Source organism: Aphidius gifuensis, linkage group LG1 (assembly GCF_014905175.1).
Source record: "Aphidius gifuensis isolate YNYX2018 linkage group LG1, ASM1490517v1, whole genome shotgun sequence".
Classification (NCBI taxonomy): domain Eukaryota; kingdom Metazoa; phylum Arthropoda; class Insecta; order Hymenoptera; family Braconidae; genus Aphidius; species Aphidius gifuensis.
In genome coordinates, this window is record NC_057788.1 from 25,227,718 (window position 1) to 25,251,778 (window position 24,061).

Consider the following 24,061-nt stretch of genomic DNA (forward strand, 5'->3'; position numbering starts at 1 on the left):
AGGTATACATTTTAAAATATGCTCCCCCTTGGTTTCCTTTCACCTTTCCCTGCCTCACCTCCACGTAGACATATTATTTGTCATTCGATGCTGGTTCTGTTGTGTGTAACAAGCACAAGAATAACCCTACAAGTTCATTCGTCCTTCTTTTACCTGAAAGAATTTGGTCTTGTAAGAAAAAAAAAATATTTATTTCATATATAATATACCTTTTCAGATGCTTTACTACGTCTAAAATTGTGGCCTCGAAAGCCCTCCTAAGGATTCAACCAAAGACCTTCTAAACTCTTTTTTTTTTTATCATAATTTGAATCATTTTGCTTTGTCAAGTTAAATTTTTAAAGACAACGAACAAATTATACAGCATATTATTATTTTTCTTTTTTTTTATTAATTTGACCAAGATGTTTTAATCAATTGCATGATAATCATCCATATATATAATCGTGTCCAGTTTAGTAATATTAAATATCAATTTTTATAGATGTACTTTTAAAATTCAAAAAAAAAAAACAATATAGAACAATTTTCACGTTAAAAATTGGCTTGATAAAAACAAACTATTATTATTTTTTTTATTAATAGTAAATTATAAATCTCCCAATTTATCTGATTGACATTTGTTAGTAATTAAAATATAACGAACGAGTATTTTTATCTCGCTATTTTTTCGTTTTATTTTGTCCAATCAATATCCAAAGTTGAATTATTAAAAAAATAATAAAAAAAACCTATAAAAATTACAAAACGAAATGCTCGTTTATACCTCAGAGGAAATAAAAAAAGCTCTATATCATCACTGAGTTCGAACATAATTCCTCTTTTTTTTTTTTTTTTTCGTTCATTTATTTTATGGTTTTTTTTTTTACATTTTCTCTTTCATCCCCGGGTTAATTCTACAGTTCGACCGGCTGTGTGCAAAATGCCTCCCTGTATCGTAGCAAAACGAAACCCCTAATGCACGAGGGTTTTACTCCCTTTTATGTTATATGTACACTCAAACCATTGAACCCTCGTTTCGCATTTTCAAGTACAGTCTGTCCATAAAATTTTACGAAAAACGCATATGCATATTGAATGTACAGATGAAATAAAAATACAAAACAAAATTTATATATATAGTATATTTAAAAAAAAAAAATAAGAGATATGGGTTTGAGTGATATCGGTCCCCTGGATGGTTCAGCGATATGAGCCTGTGTCACAGTAGGGGCTCCCAAGTCAGTGCACACGGGACTGCTACCCTTACCCCTCTTGGCAATGGTGCTTTAAGCCCTTTTCTCTTGCTTCCACTCGTATTGTCTTTCTTTTTTTATTTTCTATTTTTACTAAGCACAACTTTTCGTATTTCCCCACACATACCATTAATTTTCCCCACCATCTATATTTTCTCCCCTCCAAACATGTGCTTCACCATGCGCATCGTGTTCGGCGCGCGCACTCCCTCTCAGTCTTCGCTGGGCCCTCATCGAGGCAGCTTCGCGACTCGTTTTTTTTTTCCAAATAATAAAATCGCGTCGTTTTTGTTCACACTACTAAATAATCATTTAATTCAAGTTTAATTTGTCGTCATCACTATCAAATTAAATATTATTATTATTTTTTTTTTATAAATAATAATAAAATCAACGTAACTTAATTGTGAGCAAAATAAAACAGAGAAAAAAAAAACAAATTCTAGTTCTTGGAAATATATAGTTGAACTTGTACCGTGTTTTGTTTTTTTTTTTTTTTAAAAAAAAGTTATTTATTTATTGCAATAAGCAATATATTTTGACACTGTCATTGTTTGCTGTGTAAAATTAATATTATTTGACGTGGTTTTTTTTTGTTGATAAATTTTTTTATTGTTGAATTATTGTGTTGTTGTCTCGAGGACAATACTCAAGTGTTTTAGACTTTATTTTTTGGTGACGCTTGAGCTTGAAAAAATAATTTAAAAAAAAACCATAAATATTTACTAGTGATTATTATTTTTTTATTTTATCATTATTATCTCAGTGCGTGAGTGCAATACATAGATTTATGTTTAATTAAATTACATCATTACACATTTGGATATTATACGTGAAAAAAAAATATATACAAATTTTCTTTTGTATAGTAATATTTTTAACAATACAAAAAAAAAAAAAAAAAATTATCGTATGTGTGTAAACAACAATACAAGATAATTTAACATTACTGGAGTTTAAGTTGTGTGATTTATTTCAAATATTTTTTGTCGGATACGTCGTAAGCACGATATGGATTGGGCGGTCAAGGCGCGACGAACGTAAGTCTTACATTTTGTTTTTTTTTTTTCCGAGAAAAATTTTACTCTTTTTTTTTAATTATTATTATTCTTTCCTTTGTTCTTTTTTTTTGTTTTTTATTTTGAAGTATTTTATTCATTATCGATCGACTCGAGTTGAGAATTTTTATTTTTTTATTTTTCAAGTTTTATTGTCTTTTAAAATTAGAATAGTTGTCTCAGGTCAAATTCAGCATCGATTTATCTAAATCCAGACATATAAACTGGGTGCGACATCTAGCCCAGCTGCTGTGGGATATCACTGCCATCTGGCTTGTCGACGCCTTTCTTCTCTCTCTCTCTTTTTTTTTTGGCACTATCAGAAACAGTTTATTTTAAATAAATCGAAAAATCTTAAATTTTTAATTATTCACTTAGATTATTTCTCCTAGTATGACGTATCTATCGTTTACGTAGTTGATAAATCCAAATTCAAGATTTTTCAGCTTTCGTTACATTGCGAATAAAAATTTTAAAATCTTTTTTTGAATTTAAACAATTCATTGATTGTTTGTTTATGTCTTATTCATAATTTATCTTGAAAAAATAATATGGTAAAAATTAATATATTTAAAAAAAAAAAAAAAGATTCAAGATGTATAATGAGTCGTATTCACCGGATATATATTCGACAAGCCATAAGGTCAACACGTGTTTTCAATAAAAATTAGAAACTATAAAAAATAAACAAATTTTTACTATAATTTTCTTGGAAAAATAATATTCATGTCCAAACTTGTCCATATCAAATTACATTTTTAATTTATTTAATTATTATTATTATTTTTTTTTTTGAAGCTTGATTTTTATATTTTAAAACGATAATATTCTTGGAGCTTATTGAGTATTTAATTATCCACAAAAAATCACATATGCCATGACCTTTTGATTAAAAGTTTTTTTTTTTATTCTACATAGATGCTATCATTTTAACACATGTTCATGACTAAATTATTAATTCATCATTGATAATTGTTTGCCCACGGTTATTGAATTATGACTTTTATTTATTTTTTATTTTTTATCTGATAAAGTGATGACTAGTTATATACAAGCGCAAAAATAATTATACATATTGCAAAAACACATTCTTTGTTTTGACAAGTTAAATGCATTTAACAACAATCCTTTAATATTTTCTAAAAATAGATATTAAATATATATTCTTAATTAATTTTATTAATTGAAAAAAAAAAAAAAACTATAAACATAAAAAATTATTTAATTTCAAAAGTATTATAATTTTATTAATAAATCACGTAGTTATTTTTTATTAAATATAAATGAAAAAAAAAATTTAAAACCTCGACATATTTTTCAAAGTGATCATAATGACAAAAGACAATAAACGAAAACAAAAAAAAAAAAAAAAGACAATAATACCAGTGGCAAGTAGTTGGCGGAAGTTGGAAAAAGGATACGAGGAAACACGAACATTGCACACGAAATTTAAAACCCAAGCATGACGATAACTTTTTTTTTTTTTTATATTTATTTATATATATTCAATAAGCTCACATACGCAAATGTTAAAATGATGGTGGTACTGACAAGTAGATACAGGGGATGAGACACTATTCAAGTATTATATTACACTGGTTATATACACAAGTCTCATACCTGTAATTAATCGTCATTCGACTTTGATTATAACTCCATTGATTTCGCAAAAAATTTAATAAGTAAAAAAAAAATTAAATAATCAGTATTTTTTTATAATTTAGAATGATATTTAAAAAAAAAAAAAAATTGTAATTATAATTATTTTTAATAATTATAATAAAATAATAATGAGTGGAGATTTTTTTTTTTTTTTTGCTTATGAAGGTTTTCTTGTGGTGAATGTGGCATAAAACACCTACGGTCTATCAGCCACTTCATAATGTCCATAATTACATATACATTGCACAATAAAATGTCGAAGTTTATCTTTATATATACAAAAAAAAATGCATCCCATGGACTTGATCCACTATTCGACCAGATAAATGATGTCAAGTGAAAGCGAACGTGTATATTTATTATCGCAATCATGCTGTACATGCAACTGCAATGATTTAACATGTACTTTTTTTTTTTTTTTTTGTTTTTTTCTTTATTGATATCATTTATTTATTATTATTTTTTTTTTGTTTTTATTTATAATATTACCTTCAATATTTTTAAACATGGTTAACATTGCGTGTAATTCGACAGGTGATTAATGAAAATTGATATCGATTAATTTAACTGAATTTTTAAGTTGTAATTTCGATATTTTTTTTCTTAAATTACAGTGGTTTTATTTAAAGGTCATGAAATAATAGTGCAATAATTTTTTTTATTGAATTTTTTCATAAATTATAAAGTTTTTTGTTTTTGAGATATAATAATGGAAGTGGTGGTGATGATGAAGTTTACAAATTTTGTGTGTTGATGTGCGAGAATATATGAATTTAGTTTATATTAGTTAGAGGAACAGAATGAAAATATTTTTTTTGTTTCATTATTATTCTATCTTTATTTTTATCTTCTGAGATGAGGCGGTTGCTCTAAAATGCTCCAAAATTCTCCAGACAAAAGTTGTTCAGCAGGATGTTGCCTAGTTGTTGGCAGCCTGTTGCCTGCATCACCTCAACTTCTTTTCTTCTTTTTTTTTTAATTTTTTTATTTTCATCAATGCTACTTTTTATTCCTCTCGGCTTTCTTCCTTTTTTTTTCTCCCCACATTCACACACATGCATTCATCGAAGGTGCATAACACGTTTCTGCACGAACTTCTGTCGTGTGCTTTTTGTGTGAAGACCGTGAAGGCATTTGACTCGTCTCGAAATACACATCCAGTGTGTGTCTGTAAACGGCATTGCAGCCCCTCAGACACGTGTACATTTGTACTTCCGTCTCAATGCTTTTTTAAGCATCGAAAAAAAATTGAGTAAAAATAATTTAAAAAATTTGAAAAATAAATTTTAAATTACCAAAATCATTTCAAAAAAATATATTTGTTTCTTCTCTGTCTCTCGCTATATTCGCTATTTTTTTTTTATTCTATTGTAATTTTTGAATTTATTTATTTTTTTTTTTTCGAAAGTTAGGACTCACGTAATGATAATGGTTCTTGAAGGTAAAATTTTATTTTCGCATTTATGTTTTTAAGCACCATTACAAAGTTTTATTATTTTCTTTGAAAAAAAAAATACATTTTAAGGTTGTAAATTTTCTTCAAGGTCTCTAACGGTTATTGCCGTTATATATTTTTTTTTTTTTTGTTAGTGTATTGGAATTGCTTTTTTAGATATTTTTTTTGTTAAATACATAACTTTCTCAAGTGTCCAACTCAACTTTAGGGTCTAATGATTGCCTTTTCACATTATTTTTTCTTTTGAAAGATCCAAGGATATATCTGACTTATCTTCTATCTTGACCATATTAGAAAAAAAAATGTTAGTTTGTCGGAAGAGACCTTTTAGCGTATATAATAGTGACTAGTCAAAAAAAAAGTGCTGGGTCTAATGGCCATTGTAAAGTAGTAGCCTCGAAATATTCCACGCCTTTATTGTTGGCTTAGAGGGGCACAGAGGTAAACAATTACCTTGCTAAATCCCTTCACAGCTAAAAATTGTAGGTCATGTGCCGAAAAAAAAAAAAAAAAAAAAAAAAATCTAATACACCAACGCTTGACCTTCTTCATTGTCTTGTCATGACAAAAACACTTTCTAATAACTCTCTTATAATTTATTTATTTTTTTTTTTTCTCAAGAGCGTTATAAAAATTTGCTTAATACACATATTCACCCATGCAAAATTAATGTTACTATTTTTTATATTTTAACTTTTGAATTTATTATTATTATTTTCAAATTTTGTACTTAATTAACAATTAATTTTTTTTAATCATTGACGACGATAAAGACGAATCCGAGTACTGACGTCTGTCCTATTTTTTCTTCTTTCAGACTGGGCCGTTTCGTACCAAGCAAAAATGAAGACACGAGGTATATAAATTTATATATCCTCTATTATTTTTATTATTATTATTATTATTTTTAGTTCAACTTGAAGGAAATTAGAGAGTCAACTGTAGAACTGACCTCCCCATTTGACCCAAAGAATTTTTTTTTTTTTTTCTTTTATTGTTCTTCCCCTTTTTTGCATTCATTATTATTATGATAATTATTATTATTTTAAATTTGAATTCAATACAAAGAATATATTTAGATATTTTCAACGTGGTTGTATAAATTTTTCGTACTAAAAATTAGATATCAGCTATAAAAATAGAATATATACAAAAATCAATGTGGGTGGTCAGAAACGTGGTTTATATTTGCAAATAAAAGTAGTAAACGCATGCGCGCTCTAAAATCATAAAATAATAATAATAATAAATATATATATTTATTTCTTGTGTTTATCCGGATATCTTGGTCGTGTGTGTCGTCATCAATTTAAAGCAGCTGTTTTCATTCAAGCGTTGACCCTTCTTAGTTGGTTACTTCCTTCAATATATATCGTCGCGTCACATTTTGTAATTGCCTCTATAAGTAACTTTTGTTTCTGTTATATATTTTATTAATTTTTTTTAACACAAGTCTTAATTTGTCTCATTACAAAACTTTATTATCTCTTGTCTCGAAGAATTTGTTCATTCAACATGATTAAAGATATGATGATGAAAAAAGATACAATAAGAAAAGATAAATTATATTATTATCATTATTTTTAATATTAACTTTTGATTTATTCATTCATGCATGCTCGTGGTTAAAATTGGTAAATTCAATGGGATATTAAAAAAAACTAGGAAATTGAATTTAAATCATAGTGGCAGTTAATATAATCCAACTGACTTCACACATTTGGTACGATATTTTTATGAAATATTACATCTTGAAAATATGCTGAATGTGTCACATAATATTAAAACTTGTGCACATATTAAAAAACTGTTTTAAAAAAATAAAATAAAAGTAGTTTAATATTTTTTTTAAAGTTATTTTTAAGTTTTTTTTCTGAAGGATTTTTAAATTTTTAATATAAACAGTGTATTTATTTTTTTTGCTGAAAACAATTATTTTTCTTCTTATTTTACTCACCTTAACCACTTGAACTTTGAAATTACAACTTGAAGTTTATACTGCCAAGTGGTATGCTTAGCTAGCCTTGTACAGTCTCAGAGTTTTAATTTTTTTTTTTTTTAACTTAATTTAACTATCAAATTTAAAATTAAAAGCATGTGGTTTTTATAAATGTTATTATTATTATTAGATATACATACACATGTGGTTTATTTATTTTGATAATGTTTGTTATTTATATATTTTTTTTTTCATTGTCCGCGAATAATGTAGATATTTGACGTCATGATCAACTTGGCGCCAATATAGTTAGAACATCTAGAAAATTTATATATTATCTCGCGATCGTGAATGTTTTTATTGTAATAGCGACACGTCTCGACTCTTCCAAAAATTTTATAATTTGTATTTTATGACGTATCTCATTTCTTAAAATTGTGGGTTTTTTGTTTCTTTTTTTCATTTAATAATAATAAAAATGATGATAATAATTATGAATAAAAAATTTCACATCCAGAGTTGTAAATCATGTCAACTGAAGATACTTCAGTTTGATGATGAAGTAGTAGTAGTACATGGTGAATTTTGTTGCTCTGGCTTAACGACTCCTAATTGGATCCTCGATAGTCGCATCACATCCAACACACAAAATAACATCGGTTTTTATTTCCCCTTTATTTTCTCTCCTCATCGAAGCTTGGTTCATTTCATCTTTTGCTATTCCTTGTTAAATAACGTCAACGATGACGCATGCGTTTCAATTTATCATAGGACATTTTTAAACTATAATCATCTACCAACTTCCTCTTGTCTATCTCAAATAGTCCTAATGACATATATCTTCAAAAAATTCGTCCTCGACACTCATTAACACTGGGCGTTAGTGTCAAAAGACTAAAATATATGTGGCTTTAGTAGTTGAAATAAAATAAAAGCTGAGAATTTCTTTTTGTTGATATATTTTTTATTTTAAAAGATAATTTTAACTGAGGTCGTGGAAAAATATTTACATACTGAAATAAAAATGAGTTCGTTGTACGAATTCACCTCTAACTGACATTTAAATTGTTTTTCTTAACTCTTTTTTATCTAAAGAAAATTTTATATGAGTATAAAGATTAATATTTATCGTTTATGGGGTTGTATTGAATAAAATTATCGTCATTTTTATTTAAAAAAAGTAATATCATTATTTGGAGTACATGATAAAAATGATAAGTAGCTTCTGATTATAATATTGCGTGTATTTATTTACTTTTTTTATTTTTTTTCTGTTTATTTTTATTACTTATAATTTGTATTTTATACGGAAAAAGAAAAAAAATAATAATTTTCTTATATTTTAATAATTTATGTCTGAGGTGTCTTAACAACGTGGTTATTATTTTTATAAAAATTTTATTAAAACATCACGCACTTTGCAATATATATAAAAGAAGACGAAATTTTTTTATTTTTGTTTTTCCTTATCGTAAATATGTTACCAAACGACTGAAAGGTGTTATAAGCACATGTTTATATTTTTAATGAAGAAAAAAATAAATAAATAAAAAATGGTCTCTGCTTTTACCCGATTGCTGACCTATTTGTGAAACTTCGCGACGAGATGTCGGGCTTTACAAATTGTTACAACACATATACAAATAACATACGTATACATTTGTGGTATCAAGAGAGAGAGATAGCGAGAGAGAGACTTGCAACACTTGACGAATTACTTGCAAGTACTTGGTTTTAGTCTTTGTACACTCTTACAGTAATATACATTACATAAAAATTTCGTCGTTCCTCTTTTTCATTTCATTATTATTATTATCATATTTTTTCGTAACGTCCTTGACTCTTTATAACAGCATGAAAAATCGTCTTCATAAACGTCACAAAGTTGCACATAATTACAACACAAATTATTAAAACAATTATTAAAAATATTTTTTTTTACAATTATTTTCTAAAAATTAGATGAAAGAAATATAATAACTAATTTAAAACTAGCTTTTCAAAATTAAAAAAAATATTATTATTCTTTTCAAGTAGCTAGAAAGCACATTAAGAGTTCCCTTGGTAGAGTATATAGCATCTGCCTTGCTGTTGTTTGACGAACACTCGTCTTTCTTTTGCAATCATCAACCGTGTGTTCGTGTGTGTAATATGTTCGTGCTAACCATCTTTAAAGCTTCTTTCTATGTACTCTCTTTTTTTTTTTCATTTTTTTTCCACAACAACAACCGTGCTTTGCTCAGCTCTTGAACAAAAAGAGCCAGTACTCAACATTTTCATAAAAAATCTGAAAATAAAATATATATAATTTTTTTTCTTTCTTTTGTGTTTTATCGCCGGTAAAACGTTTCCTCAATAATGCAATCATCCTCTTCAGTGCTTTGTGTGTGCACTTTGACCATTCAAGAGAAAGAACAAAAAAAATATATATATATAATAAAACGTTAATGATAAATATTGTATGTTAATTATAAATAAATATTTAAAAAGTATAAAGATACAAGTGGTAATGAAAATACTAAATATATAAAATGACAATAAATGATAAGAAGTTTTGAAAGAAAATAAAAATGTCATGCGAGTTTTCCGATGTATAATGAAAAGAATAAAAAAAAAATATATATACGAGAAAGAAAAACAGAGGCGGGGGATATACTCTGATCAATACCGACACAACAATGTATTTTTTTTCTTTCTTCGACAAACGATAATAATTCTTCTTCATCATCGATAAGAATCAGGTATAAAATCCCCATTGAACACTCACTTTTGTGGATTGGACCTTTCGGTTCTTTCAGAACACAAAAAATAACAAAATCATACGTCAAAACCTTTTTTTTTTTTTTATTTCCCCTACAGGATACATTTATCTTTTTAGTCCTTTTTTATAACAAAAATAAATAAATGTAAAAAAAAAAAAAAACCACTTAACCATTGATTCATTCGTAATGAATTTATAATAAAGTAAAAAGTTTTTTAAATTTTAAATCATGCTCGACCATAAAGACCTATAAAATTCGTTGGTTTAAAATACATTGATATTTTTCTTATTTTTTTAAATATATACATATGCGAGTATAACTATCATTTCGACATCTCTCAAAAAGTGAACTAAAAGTACAAGAGGGTTTCTTTTTTTTATATTAAAAAAAAAAAACTCCACCACGTGTGAGTCAACAAAAAAAAAAAAAAGCTTTAGTTTTTGTTTATATCCAAGATATCTGGATATATCCCTCGAGTGGTTGAGGGATTCTTATTTTTTTATTTATTTTTTCTTTTTTTTATGGTGAGGATTTTCTTTGGGCTATCAAATTTTTAAAACTTCGTGTGTACAGGTTGATAGCATATGGAGAAAAAAAAAAATAAAAATATGGTCTGACCTGGGGTTGAGTTATAAATTAAATTCTATCTCAGCTGTTGCAGCATATAACGATGATGAGAGAAACACCGCCTGGTAACAACGACCTCCTCGAAGCCCATTTGCTCACTTATTTGCTGCTGTTGTTTCTTGATGATCCATGCATTCTTAACATTTTTTTTTATGACTTTTTGAAGAATAAAATAAAAAACAATTTTTTTTTTATTTTCCTCTTCAACCCTGAAGGTTTTCTTGGAGACACTTAAAGTACTTTATGGTTTTTTTTTTCACTTTTGACACTAACAATCAAGTATAGTGGTAAACAAAAAAAGAAAAACAATGAATTTTTTCATTTTTAAATTATTTTCTTCTTGATTGATGATGAGAAGTCACTGATTACTTTATGACTGTAATACACATATGCGGGTCCCGCACAAAAACATCATCATCATAATCAACATGGTGATGATGAACAAGTAGAAGTTTATTCTACATCCATTTCCTCAAAATTTGACTGTGCACATATTATTTCTAAAATTACTCAAATTGAATTCCAGTACTTGATAAAATAAAGCTAGAGTATTTTTAAAATTTAATATAATCATCTTCAAAAATTAGCATCATCTAACCTTGTCTCAATGTCTTCGTGGGTGATAAATTTTGTAATAAGTACCTTTGAATTGAAAAAAAAAATCAAGCTTTTTTTTATACTTAATCATTCGAATCTTGATCAAATGCTTTGTTCTCAACAATGATGCAATTCATGAGTCTGGGGCGAGGTCAATTTCATTTATTTTCCCTTGTATCGTAAAAAGGCATATCCCAGGTGCCTTTCCTTTTTTTTTTTTCCTTTCGTCATCATCTTCGTCCTTTTTTTTTTTTGTGAAAGTTACAAACTGTATTTGAGGTCCAGACTCATAATTCATCATTTCAGTGTGGAGGCGGTATAGTGGAGGAAGTAAAAAAAAAATATTGAAAAGATAAAAAGAGATTAAAAAAAAAAAATAGGAAAAAAAATTAGGGTGTCCAATGATGTTTCATTGAAGCGTAATACAAGATCCTATGAAATGTTGACGAGCATTTGCTATGCTGACGTAACCACTTCATTTCAATCATTCGTATATTTCCTTTTGACTCATCTTTATTTTTATTATTATTATTATTTCTCTCTTGTCAAACATCTGCCTTGCTTGATGTATCTCGCTTAATTCAAAAGTCGGAGCTCCATAGGGTATACTTTGAAATATTAAATAATAATAATGATAATAATAACAACAGCAACAGTAATAATACATGTATATATATTTTAATAAAAATAATAATTATTAATACACGTGAAATAAAAATATTTAAAATTAATTGTAATTAATTAATTAATGTTGCGAAAGATTTTTAAAAAATATAACGAATATGACTTTGAGATAGGTTCAGGGGGCTTATGTTAATTTAAATATTATTACTGTGTAGGTGAGGAATAACTGGTGTATTGCGTTGTTTGTTTATTAGTATATATACTGTATGTATGTGTATTATATATTATGTGCTACAAAGAGACAAAGACTTTCACTGGATTATTTCACGGCCAGTGTCTCGGGCGTTTGGCTATAAATATTGTCCTCGTTATTCTGTTTAACATTTTTATATTAATTTATTATTATTATTTTTATTATTTCATAAAGTTTTATTTAAACAAAAAAAATTGTTTTATCAATAATGAAAGACAAGGCAAAAATATATTTTTGTTATTCTTTTTCTGTTGTTTATACAATTTATATAATTTTTTAATTTTTTTTTTTTGAAAAAACTTTTGATACCTTTCCCTCGTTATTGTACACGTGTTTCCATTGTCATTTTACGCTTGTGGACAAGGTAATGAGCAAATTTTTAACCATTCTCTTTTGAAACTCAAGGGATTTGAAAAAAAAAAATTTTTTTTTCGTTCATAAAAACAGTCTGATGATACACTAGTTATGTATTTTATTAGCCAACAGTGGAAATATACTTGGTTATTTAAATATTGTTTAAAAAAAAATTGTTTTGCATGGAGTTTGACGATTATTTTTTTATTTATCAATTTACGTTCAAGAAATTTTCGCTGTTGAGCTCGGCTGGGTGGGAGGGAAAGAGTACTTGTCTCTACAATGAGGAGTTGAAACCAGACAAGGTCGAGACTATCAAAGCCCACTGATCAATCAATCAAAAACAAAAAGACTTGTACTTAGAAACAATTTTTTTAACTATTCCCTATTGTCATTTGTATGAAATCACCATCACACATACAAATTCTATTGTCACATAAATGCAGAATAAATATTGCAATTGCAATATGAAAATTATCACCTGACTGACAGTGTTATGCACTTCGTACCAGTATGTATCTGTCTTTTGAAATAATTTTAATTTTATCTTTTTTTTTTTTTCTCAAGATATTAACATGCAAATATTTTTGCTCATAAAGTATCAAATTAATAGTCTCTCGGTACATTGTTTGTATATATGTATATAACTTTTTTTTTTTTCATTTCGTATTTACAAATAATTTTAATTTGAGAAAAATAAAATTATTTTATTAATGTTGAAACATGAAATAAAAAATGTTAATAACCAAATAAATAAATTATATTTATTGTTGATAAGATTGTTTTTCATAAAATGGGTGTTCTTATCATTTAAAATTTTTTTATGTTCATATATTGAGAGTTGCAAGCTCAGCTGAAAAGTGCGATAAAAAAGAAAAAAAAACAATATTATCTTGAGATTTATCTTCTAAAATTTTTTATCAAACAAGAAAAGTGTCATAAGTTTTATTTTTATTATATCAAACATAAGTGTCTTTCACTTGTCTTATTTTTTTTATATTTTTCCTTTCTTTGCACTTTTTCAGTTGCTTATTTTTTATTTTATTATTTTTATGTATACTCTTTTTGTTATATTTTTTTTTCTAAAGTTTGAAGTCTTGTCGTTTATACATATATATACACGTTTATCGCACCTCAAGTTAACGTCATGTGGTTTACGATAGTATATTCAAGAAATGATTTCCAACTTAAAAAACATTCTTACGATAAAATTATGTTGAGATCTTGACTGCGAGCACGCTCATTCTCCATTATATACATAAATATATATATTATGCATACAAGTTTTGGTTAAACTTTAAATCTCCTTGTGAATGTTTATATGGTTTAAATGTGGCTTTTCACATGCACTTGCATTTAGATATATACTAAAAAAACTACACCCCAAATAAGATAGACGAAATAAATGAAACTCGTGTGAGGTCTTGCATTTTATCTCTATATTATTTTATCAAATTAAAATCTTGAGGCATAACTAATGTACGTCAACTTGATATTTTTAAAGTGCGATAGTGTATAGTTGAATTAATATACATATACCTATATATTATTTTAATTAATTTTTTAAATTTTTAATCAAGTTTTATGAATTATTTAATTATTCAATTTTTGGTAATTTTTTTATTTTCATTTTTAAATATGTACCTTTTAAATTATTTATGCATCTACTTATAATCAAAGGGTGGGGTGAAATAGTCACCAGGGCGGTCTTAAAGAAAACAATGGTGATTGTCTTGAAAACGTTTACAGCCTAATTATGTGAACACGGTCCAGGCATGGTGAAGTAACAATGCCATAACTCGTAACAATGTACAATTGTTCATTGTCCTACAATACGTCCTCACTTCACCCTTTTATTTCTTCTCCCAATTCTTTACTTATTTAATTTTTTTTTTTACTTTTTTTATTCCCTAATATTCTGGCGTTATTTTCATTATCATATTGACACACACACACTTGCATATTTTATTTTGATCATTTAAAAATTGTAACAACAATGTCTTGTTGATTAAATAATTCTCCTAAGGCTTCCGGATTAACTTCTTTTAAGATAAATTGTACAGATATTGGAAACAATGATCAATGAACTCTTGTTGATCGCATTGAGTTACATTTTATCTTTATCTACATAATAACATGATAGTTAAATATGATGTTTATTTATTTTATCATTCAAATGTTATTGAATCAAAATTGATTTTTGGACATTCTCTTTTAATGCATTTTTTAAATTTCAATGGCAAGTCAAGGTCAACTTAATTTTTCGTACATTGAACTCTTTTATTATAAACTATAAATAAAAAAAAAGGAAAAATATTAAAATAAATTACAAATCAAATTGAGTTTGAAGAGAAAAAAAAAAGGAAAATTCGTTTTCATTCATATCATGAGAAAATGTATAACTTTTTTTTTTCAATTTTGAAGGAAAAATGCGCGCAGATTTAAAAAAAAAAAATGATTTTTTATTTTTCATTATTTTTTGAATTGTCCTTCAAAACAGCAAAGCGTAACGAGGCGAGGTTATATACCAACGATGAACTGAGTATAAGCGGTTACAAGGACACTGACAACGGGAACCTGTCCCCATGACGATTATAACCCACGCGTGCGCAAATACATTGCAATATATCCACTTAATTTTAATACATATGTCTACATATACAACAAATAAAATAAATATATTAAATAAAAAATAAATAAAATATAAATAAAAACTTGACGATTCATGGCACGTGGAAAATAAAATTTTGTACTTGCATCGTGTGTTTATAAAAAATCTATTAAACATTGCATTTATGTATATGTTATGTATTAAACATTTATATACACAACATATATAACACGTATTAATGCAATTTTCTGCACACAGTCACCTTTCGTTTTTCCATCATTGGTAAAGTCGGTCCTTGAGAAAATCTTCTTGCCTCGATTCTCAATTTCATCATTGTGTGTATATATATATTTTTTTTCTTATGCAGTAATCATTGACGATGGCCATGCCACGATAACTTTCGACAAAAAAATAAAAAAATAAAAAAATATTGACTATTAAACAGTGACAATTGCGTAGACTATGTCAATTTATTTATTTTTTTTTTTTATTACAAAATACATAGACAAACAGTGAAATATAATTTTCTGTCTTTTTTTTTTTTTCTTTAAATTTAACTGCAATATAATTTATAATATAATATTTATTATGTACATTGAATTTATCCTTGTTTAAATATATAACTTGGTCATAAAAAAATTTCATTGATCTTAATTAAAATAAATTGATACTTAAATAACAATATTAAAGATAAAAATCTTTTTCACTTTGAAAATTTTATACTTGTATATATTTAATAATTTTTAATTTTTATTTTAACATATACACGACCTTTACAACCAATTTATAACTGTCTTTCCTTTTTGGATAAATTTTATTTATTTTTTTTTTTGCGTGGGAAGCAGGAAGGGAGTTGCTGCTCAGTTAATTCATTGCTATTTGTAATAAATCATATATAATTTCATTTTATCATTCGATATAATATGTCAAAGAAAATATATTATGATATTAATATATTTTATTAATTTTTTTTTTATTTTTATTTACCCTATATTTATCGTCAATTACTTCCGAAAGAAAAACCATTAAAATTATTACAAATAGAAAAAAATAAATATAAATGAGACATTTAATTTCCGAAAATAGTCTGATCTCCATTTTCATATAGTTTGCTCAAATGTTGGAAAAATAAAAATAAATATGTAGAAAAAAAAATAGTTGAATAAACGACTTTAAAACTCTTTTGCCAAAGTGAACGTGTCTCCATCGAAGGATATGCCGACGGGAAAGGTTGTAATTTTTTTTTTGATTTCTTTTATACATAAATTTTTTTTTATCAATACAGAGAGCATGATTGCGAAACTAATAGAGCAATTGAGAAAAAATGATCTTTCTAATTCGTCGGCTGATCGGTCAACAAACCAATCTTTTCACCAAATTGCCATGTCGTTTTGGATACATCTATATTCAATCAATTGGCCTTTTCAATTGTCGACACAATTTCGATAAAAAAAAAAAATCCCATAAAAATAAATATTCTGCATAATAAAAAAATTAATAAAAAAAAAAAAATCTTGAAATATCATTTTTGATGGCTCGTCAAAGTTTATTTCATCATTGTCACATTTAACACTTTGATTTTATTTTTTATTAAAAATAAAAAAATTTTATCGTATTTATATAAAGATTTATTGACAAAATAATAGCGACTGAAAAGACGCGACCTTTTCATCAACCTCTCAAATGATTATCCAACTCGTGAAATGTTTTACCAGATACATTGTTAAAAATCAATCAGTCAACAAATATCAAAAATTACCACAATAACTTTATATAAACTCACATAAATGACATTAATTTCAATTTTACCACGACAAATTGTACAACAGATATATTTATTGATGATGATAATGCAATCTTTCAACGAAATACCAATATTGCTAAACCAAATGTTTGATAGATTGGTAATATTATTATTATTGATTATCAACGTATTTTCTATCTCTCAATATTTTATATCGTCAATTCTCACGATTATATAATTACGTTTTGTTTCATTGAACATATATTTTTAGTTTAATAATCGAAACCCGGAAATGGTGATGATGATGATGATCGGTTATTAAAATTCTACAATTAAAATACATACCACAATAATAATTGTTGACCTTTTTGTTTGTTTTTTTTTTTTTCCAATCATTTTGCTCTTTTGGTCCGTTTTAAAGATCAAAAATTTTATTTTTACAGTATGAATTATTTTCTTTCGTTGTGGTTTATTTAAAAGATAAATTTCTGATGCTTAATTTTGACCTTTTAGCATTTTTTTTTTTTTTTTCTACCATCGTTGGTGGTGGTGTGGTTGTAAAATAAATTTTTGCTCGATATATACATATAAATAGTCTCTGCTGAAGCAATAATCGACCCAAGAACTTTAAATTTTTTTGAAATGTTTACCATATGCGTGACCCTCTTTTTTTATATTATATTTTTTCTTTATTCACTTTCTATCTTTGTCCTTCTTTTCTCCTTGTGTTTTAACAAAAAAATAATCAGATTGCGAAAGGTCGTGGTCAGTGAAGGATTATTACATCAAGTCAATGTTTTTTTTTTATCATATCAAAGGCAATATTTAAAATGTTGAAAAACTTGAGTTAGAAATAAAGTTAAAAAATTTATTTACAAGAAATTTGAAATTCCAAGTGACTGTTAATACATATATAATGTATTTTTATATCGAAATTGTGTTTTATAATCTTTTTTTTTTTTAAATGATTACGAATATATTTGACTTTCGTATAAGTTCGATTGTTCAATCCACAGTAGGAGATCGCTTCAATCATGCTGTGCCAAAATGAAAAAAAAAAAATTGCCAGCTTAAATAAATAAAAAATGAGTAAAAAATAAAAACATTTTTTAAATAATAAATATGAAAAAGAGGGAGTGACATGTGATATTGTCTATTCAAAAGAGAAAAATCGAGACAAGCTTGTGTGCATATATAGGGTAGGAAAAAAAATTTTTTTGCTGACAAAGAGTTTTAAAATACTTTGTTGGGCCTTTTGTCATTGCAGCTGGTAGAACAGGTGTGTAGGGTAAAAATAATGATGAAAATAAATTTAAAAAATTTACTCCAAAAAATAAAATAAATAACTAGAATAAGTGGGAAAAAAAAAGAGCTATGTATTAAAACTCGTCAGCTGTTATTTAATACTTGTTTTTTATTGTCAAAAAAGCGACTAACCAAAGTAAATGAATATATTGTTACTCAAATTTACGTTATCAAATTGCAGTATAACCTAAGCCTTGGCTGAAAGAGAGTCAATTCATAAAATATTTTAATTTTCAATAATATTTAAGTCAATTAATAGTATAAAATATCTGATATTGATCAAATTTAGGTTAGTTGATATGAAAACGATAACTAAATTGTACAGTGCATTGCAATAGTTGAAATTGGAAATCTCATTGGCAATCAGTGGTTTGAAATCCCAGTGGTTAGCCCAACAACCAACTAGCCACTAAACCTCATCCTCATTTTCATGATTCTCTTTGTCTCCTCTACTCTTCTCCATCAGCGAATCCATATATGCGTGTTAAATGATAATCCATGCTTATGGTGGTGTATCTAACCTTCTCGGCTTCATTTACACACAATCTATTCAATCCTAGTTTCAATAAATATCCCATTTCATTATTTTCCAAATCCTCATACATACTCTTACTTTTCATATATCATTCATTCTCTTCCTGCATGTTTTCTGATTGTCTCGTCTATGCCATCACGATGATCGATTTCTGTTGTTTCAATGTGCCAACTAATACAGTCGTTCTCAAGTAAATTTCATTATCTCAAATTTATCCAGTACACCAAAATTTCACATACAAGTATTGATATTTATATACATAATTTCTATTCATGCTCGCAACACAACTGAAAATACATTTGAAAAAAAAACATGTAAAAATAGGGGAAAAAGTACATCGTGTCGATGAGCATGCAATTTCATTATAATGAAAATTCAATATTTAATGTCTATTTTTTTTTTTTTATTATTATTGTTGTCTGTGTGTTATTATATATTTTTCGATGGTGTGTTTCTATGCTACTTTTCAATGCTTAAAAAAAAAAAATAAATAACTGTTATAGTCGGGAATTTTTAACGTGAATATATATATGTATTTTTGCGGGTGGGGTCTCGGGTTCGTTTTGTGAGAGTAAAAGAGAGACAAGAGAGAACGCAATTTGGAGCAGGGTTGGGATTTGGGTTGGTTTGGGGGTTGGGTGGGGTTGAGAGAAGTGGATCAATACCAAACACAGAGTCGCGCCTTTCTCAAATCTGTCTACTTTTTTTTTTAATTTTATTTTTATTATGACAATGCCACTTGGGCTTTGTATTTATGAATTTTTTTAAATATTATTATGAAAGTATTTGTATGTATATTATTTGGTTAAATTTACTTGTCGAGAATTTATCTAAATGAGATGGAAAGTATAAATTAATAAATATATTAAATAATGTAAAATAATTCATGTTGACGCTGTTTATGCTCGACTTTTATTCATTTTAAAATTCTGAATTTGAATATAATATTATAATTGTATTAATATTGTTATTTTGTTTATTACAATAATATTTGATTCTTTTTTTTTTTATAATTTAGTATTTTGATAAATTCGTTTTAGAAAATTATTTAAAAAATATACATAGTTAGTTTAACAGCGATGACGACTATTCGATTTATTCGAACACAAACGGAAATAGAAAATGAAAATGTGAATACATGAAATACAATATAACATTGACGACGGAAGTCGAGCCATCACATTGTCAACCGACAACAGTGATCGAGTTTGTTGCGTCAATGTTTAACATGTCATATTGTTGATAATATTTTTTGATTTATTCATAAATTTATCAATTCTATTTCAATAAATTTTTTTATTAAACAATCGCCATAATATATTTTAATTATCAGTTTTTTTTTTTTTTTCTCACGATTATATATTTTACCTTCTCATCGTTTTTCATTTTTTTTTTCTTTTTTCATGACATATTTTTTTCATGTGTAAAAATAAATTCTTATCTTGTGATACACGATTACTCGGACATCCGTTTCTTTATTTTACTTATATTCTACAAATTTTTTTTATGATAAAATTTATTTTCTTAAACTGCAGTATTATTCATTATTTTTTGCTGATCAATGAACGGACTTTATGTTAATTTTTGGCAGCAAAAAAAAAAAAAACAAAAGTTAAATTTTATATAAAATAAACAATAGTACAACAAAAAACTGATAACTAAGAAACTAAGAGTATACATGTATATTTAAAAAAAAGAAAAAGTCTAAATATCAAAATTTAATTAAAAAAAAAACTAATTTATGATTTCAGGTATAAAGCGAATCGTTGCGTGAGCGGAGGTGGCAGCCGCGGCAACGGTGCAACTGGTACAACCATACCAACAACTGGCACAACAACTGGTGTTAATAATATATTTAATAACGACACTAGTATTATTGTTGGTCGTGGTGCTAGTTACGGTAGTGGTGGTATTGGAGCTGTTGTTGACAGTGTTAGTCCAAGACGTACTGTTAACAACAGTATACATCAAGAAAGTGGTACAAGACCACCAACAATTGGACATCATCATCACAATACAACTGGTTCAAGACATTATAGAAATAAAGTGTCGACGGGCTGTGTTGAGCTCCGTCACCAACTCCATAATCATCGACACCATCCACATCATCGCTCCCATTATCGGGGCATGACCATGGGCCAAAAAATATCAGGTATTTATTTTAAATGAATTTCATCATTATTTTATGGCTCTTTTTTTTATATTTATTTTTCATTGAAGAGAAAAAAAAATATATATTCATTTTCCTCTTCAACAACTTTTTCAATGATACTTCCATTTTTTTATTTTATTATTACATACAAAAAAGCCTTCTCTTATATATTTTTACTCGAGGGAATAAAAAAAGTAAACTTATTTTGTCAATGTATGGTAAAGTCTTTCATATGACTTTTTTTTTTTTTTTTTCTGTTGAATCAGTTTGGTTGTTGTATTGAGTTGGAGGGGTCAAGGCTTCTGGCAATGCAAACGTTGAATATAAAAAAAAAAATAAAAAACAAACTTACCTGAGAATCACATGTACACATGTAGATTTAGTGTGTCTGTATTTATATCAGGATAGCGTGAATACTTTGGCTCCATGTTCATGGGGTTTATACCCTCGGGATTTGAACAAACGTGCGCCTCTAGAATTTTCAAGTTCTTCTTATTTTTACACAAAAAAAAGAATGAAAGAATATATATTTATAAAAGCCTTGATACAGCAGCTCTCTCAGTATTTTATTATTATTTTTTTTTTCACGAGGAGGATGTAGGGAATGTGTCTTGGTCACGTACACCAAACTAAATAGAAGAATATATCCTCAGGGTTGAATTTTGCCTTCTTGAGTATTATGTATGGGTCACGGGTACCACGAATTAAAAAAATTGATACAATCTTAATCTCATCTTGGATACCTTGAATTTACTTTGATCGTTTTAGCTCTGCTTGGATACAATCCATTTTAGTTTTCTTTTTTTCTTTTTATTTTCTTTTTTAAGTCGACTATAAAATGGTCTTCTTTTTATTTTTTTCTACTTCTGAAAGTTTTTTTTTTTTATTTTTTTCAAAAGTTTGTTGAGATTATATTTAGATACGTGTTATTTAAGTTTATTTAATCGTTTTTCGTTTCCAAATTAAATTGAGTACTTTTTAATTCAATTAAATTGATTGATAAATTTTTAATATTAAAATAATAAAAATAAAAAAAAATTCTATAAAGCTTTGAAGTATCAAATATCATAATTCAAGCTTTATAAAAATTTTAAAATTCAAAAAATAAAAGCTTAATTTTACTGTTCTCATGTAGTTGCAATTTATGGATTATTTTTTTTTGTTTTTTCATAAAATAAAAAAAATAATTATTAGTCTTTTGATGGCTTGATAACTATAACGATTTTTCAATTTTTTTTTTTTTTATTTAAAAAAAAATAAATAAATGTTGAGATTTTTTTTTCCTCTCGTGATGTGCTTTAACGGTTTCACCTCTATCACTTTTTCCATATCCAGACAGCCGCACAGTGAAGCATTAGTACGACTAGCAATAAATAACACGAATGAAAAGTGCGGAGAAAATTTTTGGCGGATAGTATAAAATATACTGCTCTACCACATGATTTACTAGCTAAGATATTTTTTTTTTGTTTTTTATAAATTATTTTTCATTTTACCTTTTTATAGTCTCTATTTATTTTATTTTTTCGAGTGAATTTTATTCTATTCTATTCTGTGTTGTATTTTTTTTTTTTTTATTCTCACCGAGGATGTCCGCAATGTCCTGGAAAATTCTCAACGCCCAGCACAAAATCGTTTCTCGTCTATTTTTTTCAGACAATAAAAATCGATTTACGGGATTTCATTAATCTGTTCAATGGACGCGATAGAGTATGATTCAGCTTGCATTAAAATGAATTTACCATTCACCAAGATTATATTCAATTCTCTTCTTCTTTTTTTCTTCAATATTGGCATTTAATTATACTTTTTTACCTTCACCGTTAATTAAAATATCAAATATAAAATATTTAAAAATTTCTATTTCTATCTTACTTTAAATTCTTTATTGAATTTATTTTATTTTCTCTTTTCATTCACCACATTGTAATGTGTCAGCTGCACACAAACTAACGACTAAGTATATAGACTAAAAATTTAGGAAGGTTTTAGTAATTGAAAATCCAGTTGGTCAACCCAACTGACCGATCCTTTTAAAATCCATTGTGGCTTATTTTTGCTGCTCTGAGAAATCTTTTGTTCAATCTATAAAATTTATTTTTAGTCCAAACTCCCTTGGACATATAAAACTTTCACTCTACTATTGTATCCAAAAATACCCCAAGATAATTTTTTTACATGTCAATTATTTTTTATTTTTAAATTAAATTAATATATAAATAACTTATCAAAGTGTCTCGTTAATTTGTAAATTTAAAATTATTGTTCAAGGTGGTGTGAAAAGCGTAACACGTGAAAGTGGCGCTGGTACTGGTGGTGGTGTTGGTATTGGTGGTGGTGGTGCAGTAACATATAAACCAGTTGTACCACGTGAACTTGCACAAGATTTTTCGAGGCCGGCACGTCTTGATGTACTTCTTGATATGCCACCAGCAACAAGAGAAACACAAGTACACAATGGTTGGAATGGTGAAGACAGAAGTTTAAATATATTCGTCAAGGTTTGTTGAGAATTAAAAATAAATAACTAAATTACATGAAACATATTTTCATTTAATTTTTTTATTAAATAGGAGGATGATAAATTAACGTTCCATCGTCATCCAGTAGCCCAAAGTACAGATTGTATACGAGGGAAAATTGGTTATACAAAAGGTTTACACGTTTGGGAAGTACAATGGAGTACTCGACAACGTGGTACACATGCTGTTGTTGGTGTTGCAACTGCTGAAGCACCATTACATAGTGTTGGTTATCAAAGTCTAGTCGGCAATAATGGATTAAGTTGGGGATGGGATCTTGGTAGAAATAAACTTTATCATGATTCTAAAAGTAATACTGGTGCTACGTATCCAGCATTACTTAAACCTGATGAAACATTTGTTGTACCAGACAAATTTTTAGGTATTTATTTTATTCTCTTAAATATATCAAAATAATGTTAATTCTATGTATTTACTTGATATTTCATTTTTAATTTTCAGTTGTTCTTGATATGGATGAAGGCACATTAGCTTTTGTCGTTGATGGTCAGTACCTGGGTGTTGCATTTAGAGGATTAAAAGGAAGAAAATTACATCCAATTGTCTCAGCAGTATGGGGACATTGTGAAATTACCATGAGATATGTCGGTGGCCTTGATCGTAA

At 26.9% G+C, this 24,061-nt stretch overlaps 1 protein-coding gene across 12 annotated transcripts in view; it reads left to right on the forward strand.

The window, feature by feature from the left end:
* Positions 1-24,061, forward strand: part of LOC122856807 (protein gustavus) — a 166,685-nt gene that overhangs the window by 138,389 nt on the left and 4,235 nt on the right. For 5 of the 12 annotated variants that reach the window (XM_044158740.1, XM_044158748.1, XM_044158730.1 and 2 more), the window contains 4 exons: positions 20,514-20,914; positions 23,186-23,415; positions 23,488-23,818; positions 23,899-24,057. In XM_044158740.1, coding sequence (XP_044014675.1) covers positions 20,890-20,914; positions 23,186-23,415; positions 23,488-23,818; positions 23,899-24,057 — 745 coding nt within the window. In that variant the 5' untranslated portion in view covers positions 20,514-20,889. Of the gene's footprint in view, positions 1-1,449; positions 2,276-6,228; positions 6,268-20,513; positions 20,915-23,179; positions 23,416-23,487; positions 23,819-23,898; positions 24,058-24,061 lie in introns of those variants that run through there. The other 7 variants (XM_044158698.1, XM_044158705.1, XM_044158665.1 and 4 more) reach the window with 7 other exon arrangements.